Here is a 3,828-nt window from a genome sequence, read left to right as displayed (position 1 = left end):
GCCAGGCCCGGGGGAACTTATGGTGAAGTCTGTGCGCTCCGAGGGCAGACAGTGTCTGCACCGATTCAGCTCATCACTGTGGCTGAAACCCACCTTGGTGCAAATGTTCACACCATGGAAATGAGCACAAGCTTCTGTTCAGGACTTGCCCCCACCCCTCATTTTGGAACAGCCTGATGTTAAACACTTCCCAGCACACCCGCCTGTCTTTCCGGCCTCTTCTCCTATTATTCTGACAGGTTGGTCTTTCACAGACCAGGAAACTAAGGCACAGAGAGTTGAAGGAACTTGCCCAAGGTCACACAGCCAGAAAATGACAGCGCAGCATTCGAGCCCGGTCTGACCTCGGCCCATCACCTTGGTCGGGACTACACCGTATCCTGACTTCACCCATTTCCTGATCTCCAGTCACGGTTTTTCCTCTTCTTGCCAAACCACGCTGCCACCAAATTTTCATTTTGATCATTTCTTAGTATTTTGGGTGCCAGGACTTTCTGGTGTGTTTTCTGAGCAACACTTTGATCCTGTCCCTTCTTCACGGGAACTCTGTGTTTTATTTTGTTCTTGCAGAATTTTGCTAAAGAGTTTGTGATCAGCGATCGGAAGGAGCTGGAGGAAGATTTCATCAAGAGCGAGCTCAAGAAGGCGGGGGGCGCCAATTACGACGCACAGACGGAGTAACCCCAGCCCTTCCCCTGCCCCTTGCAATGTCATCCGCCTGCTCCCCGGGGAAGGGGACCGCGGCCTCAGCCACCAGCCCGCCAGCCCACCAGGGACAGGAGACGCCGTGCGAGGCCACGCGCACCACCCTGTCTGCGGCTCATCTCCCCTTCCCTGCTTCCCTCCCGAGCCCCCCTGCGCCCTATCTCCCGAAGCTCATGGAACATCTTTCTTTTATCTCCTTTTCCTTCTCCCCCTCTTGCTTGTTCTAAGGAAAAATCATTTTGATGCCAAGGCCACGCACATCACCAAGATCTGAGGCTCCTGTGGTGCCCCCTTTTTCTGGCATTCTCTTACACTGCATCCCGCCTGGCCTCTCCCGCCACCAGCTCGCGTCGCCTGGGGGTCTGGGCCGCCGTCTGGTGTCCGTGGCGCCCGCCTACTTAGTGGAGGAGGCCGCTGTGCCCGTCGGGGGGCCGCCTTCGCCAGCACACACGTCGATCCCATGCATCAGGCTCAGACCACCCTCACCCCCGAGCGTGCTCCGGGGTCCCTCACCCCCCGATTCAGAGTTGCCTAAGCTACGCATCTGTCCAACGGGGACGGTGCTCGGCAGTGAGACGCTCAGGCCTGACTCCGACCCAACGGAAGAGAGAAAATTTGCCTTAACAGTTGCCCAGCTGCGGCTTGGGCACACGGTCTGGAGTGGCTCATTCCTACCCTTGGGCTTGAGGTCTCATCGCGGCATGGAGTGGGGGCGCGGGGCCGAGTCCAGTGGGGACGAGGAATCTTTCAGAGTTCCCTTCAGGGGCTCCCCCGGTGAGGACGCCTGGGAGGGAGGCCAGGGTGCACAGCGGGAATTCAGGTAGAACTGGGGGCCGATTCCTCGCTTTCGGGGAGGCCCTCTGCGCCGGGGGGGGGGGCAGCTCTGCCACTAAGCGGGTCCCTGCCCTCGTGGCACGAGAAGGTCTGTGGTGTTCCTCCCGGGTGGGCACCACGCGTTCAAAAGGATTTTTTTTTCCCAGAGAAAGATGAGATTGGCTTGGTTCTTCATGAGCACAGTTTGTGTTGTTCTTTTTCTTCTTTTCCTTGCTCATTTCATTTGGGGGTAGGAAATCTGTGCTGTCTTGGGGTTGTGAAGAACATCTGCCCTCAAACAGTTTACAGAAATAAATTTTTTTTTGTTTTTCAAAAAACAGGTTTGTCTGGCGTGTGTGAAAATGCTGCTTTCTTGACTTACACACGAAGGCCGCCGTCATATTCAAATCTAACAGACATTCGTGGCGTCATTGGGGGCGAGGCACCTTCATATTCTGTTGCTTATTTAATTTTTCACAACAACCTGAAGAAAAAGGTGCCGCTTGTGTCCTTGTTTTATGGAAACTGAGGCTCGGGGAGACAGAGTGAGTCCCCTGAGGCTGCCCAGCTAGCAAGTGCAGAGCTGGGATTCGAACCCAGGTCTCCCCGTGCCCCTGGCACTGTAGCTGGGACGGTGACGTGCTGCGGGACTGTGGGATCTCCCGAGTGGCCAGAATCCTCCACTCCATTTTCAGGAAAAGCTGAGAGAAAGCAGCCTTTCTGGGGTTTTTCTAGAGCTCAGAAACTGGACTTGCAGCACGCCAGCCCGGTGGAAACCCAGAACCAGGCTGGAGGAGTCTCAGACATACAGACGACCAGGTGTGAGGAGCTGAGTGTGGGGTGGGGATGGGGCAGAACCCGAAATCAGAGTGGGAAGGAGCCCTGCTAGGTGTGGGCAAGGCCGCCCTCCAGCCCGCCCCCGGCCACGATTGGGTGCCAATTCCTCCCCCTCCCTGTGCTTGCAGCTCTGTGGCTTCAGGCAAGTTAGTTAACGTCTCTGGGCCTCAGGTTCCTCATCTGCAAAATCAGCAGCAATGGTACCTGCTGGGATGGGTCGCAAGGCAGAAGGGACAGCAAGGATCAGGAAGATGTCCCATAGGGCCTCAGGTCTCCTTATGTCAGGCCCACCACTAGGTCTTGTTAGCTCTGCATGCCCCAGATTTTTCCTACACCCAGAACAGAGGGAGCCAAACTAGGTCGGCTTTGTAGCATGTGGGTTTTAGTTCTGGTCAGAGAACTCGGGACAATTACAGATAAGGATAAGCGCCTTCTGGAAGAAAAGCCAGGCTCTGGGAGGGAACATTGTAAAGACACTGGGCTTGGTCAGAGGCATCAAGGAGGGCTTCCCCGAGGAGGTGACACCACCTGGGACCTGAAGGAGAGGAGCAGTGAGGGGGGCAAAGGGGGTGGGGTGGGGGGACAAGGGGACTGTGGACAAAGGCTCCATGGGGATGTTTGCTCCGGGCAAGAGCAAAGAGGGTGAAGCTGGGTTTATGGGTCAAGGAGCTGGGTTTGAATCTAAAGTAGCAGCTCGGGCCTTTGCTGGGATTTCAGAGGGCACCTGATGGGATTGTGAGGTCTTTGAGGGCAGAGAGAGGCCCTGCCTGTGCATGTCTTTATCCCTGTAACCAGCACCGAGTCGGTATCGGGTAACATTGCCTAGAACTACCTCCACCCGCTGCCCTCTGGGCCGGCCCTGAGCCCTGAGCCCTGAGCCCTGACGGAGGGGTTGGGGATGGAGCTCTGGGGACTCAAGTCTCCGCTTAGATGCGTTCTGAATTACTTTACCTGGTCATTCAACACGTGCTCCAGATTACCCAACATCAAATGATGTACAACCACCACCATCTTATTTTGCCCTTGATCTTGTGAGGCAGGAATTTAGGAAGCGCTCGGTGAGGTGGTTCTCACTGGCAGGGGTCTCGTTTAGTTGAGGTCAGATCCACTGGTCGGACGTCCTGGTTGCTGGCATCTGATGCAGGTGGTTGTCCAGCAGCTCAGCGGGGTGTGGATCTGAGCGCCCAGCATGGCCTCCCCCTCTGGCCCGGCGGGGTCAGGGTTGTGGACCTCTTCCCCCAGAGCAAGCGTCCCCGAGGACCAGGGGGAGGCTGTATGGCCTCTGAGCCTCAGAAGTCCCATGGCAGCATTTCCACGAGACCCTACTGGGGAAGGGGTCATGAGCTCCCCAAGTTCGAGGGGAGGGGACACTGACCTCACCTTTCGGTGGGGGGAGTGCCAAGGCATGTGTGACCTTGTTTGTGGCCAGGCACGCTGCCAGGGCTGGGGCACCCCCCTGCTCAGGGGCTGACC

The 3,828-nt window shown here is 56.8% G+C and overlaps 1 protein-coding gene across 1 annotated transcript in view; it reads left to right on the top strand.

The window, feature by feature from the left end:
• Positions 1-1,856, top strand: part of COTL1 (coactosin like F-actin binding protein 1) — a 16,315-nt gene extending 14,459 nt beyond the window's left edge. The window contains exon 2 of the mRNA XM_081806305.1: positions 571-1,856. Within this exon, the coding sequence (XP_081662431.1) occupies positions 571-681 (111 nt within the window). The 3' untranslated portion in view covers positions 682-1,856. The remainder of the gene's footprint in view (positions 1-570) is intronic.
• Positions 1,857-3,828: the final 1,972 nt, after the last annotated feature.

The sequence above is a fragment of the Leptonychotes weddellii genome, chromosome 16 (assembly GCF_054177405.1).
Source record: "Leptonychotes weddellii isolate Sample4059 chromosome 16, ASM5417740v2, whole genome shotgun sequence".
Taxonomy (NCBI): domain Eukaryota; kingdom Metazoa; phylum Chordata; class Mammalia; order Carnivora; family Phocidae; genus Leptonychotes; species Leptonychotes weddellii.
Note: the sequence above shows the minus strand (reverse complement) of the source record. Positions and strands in the feature narration are given on the sequence as shown.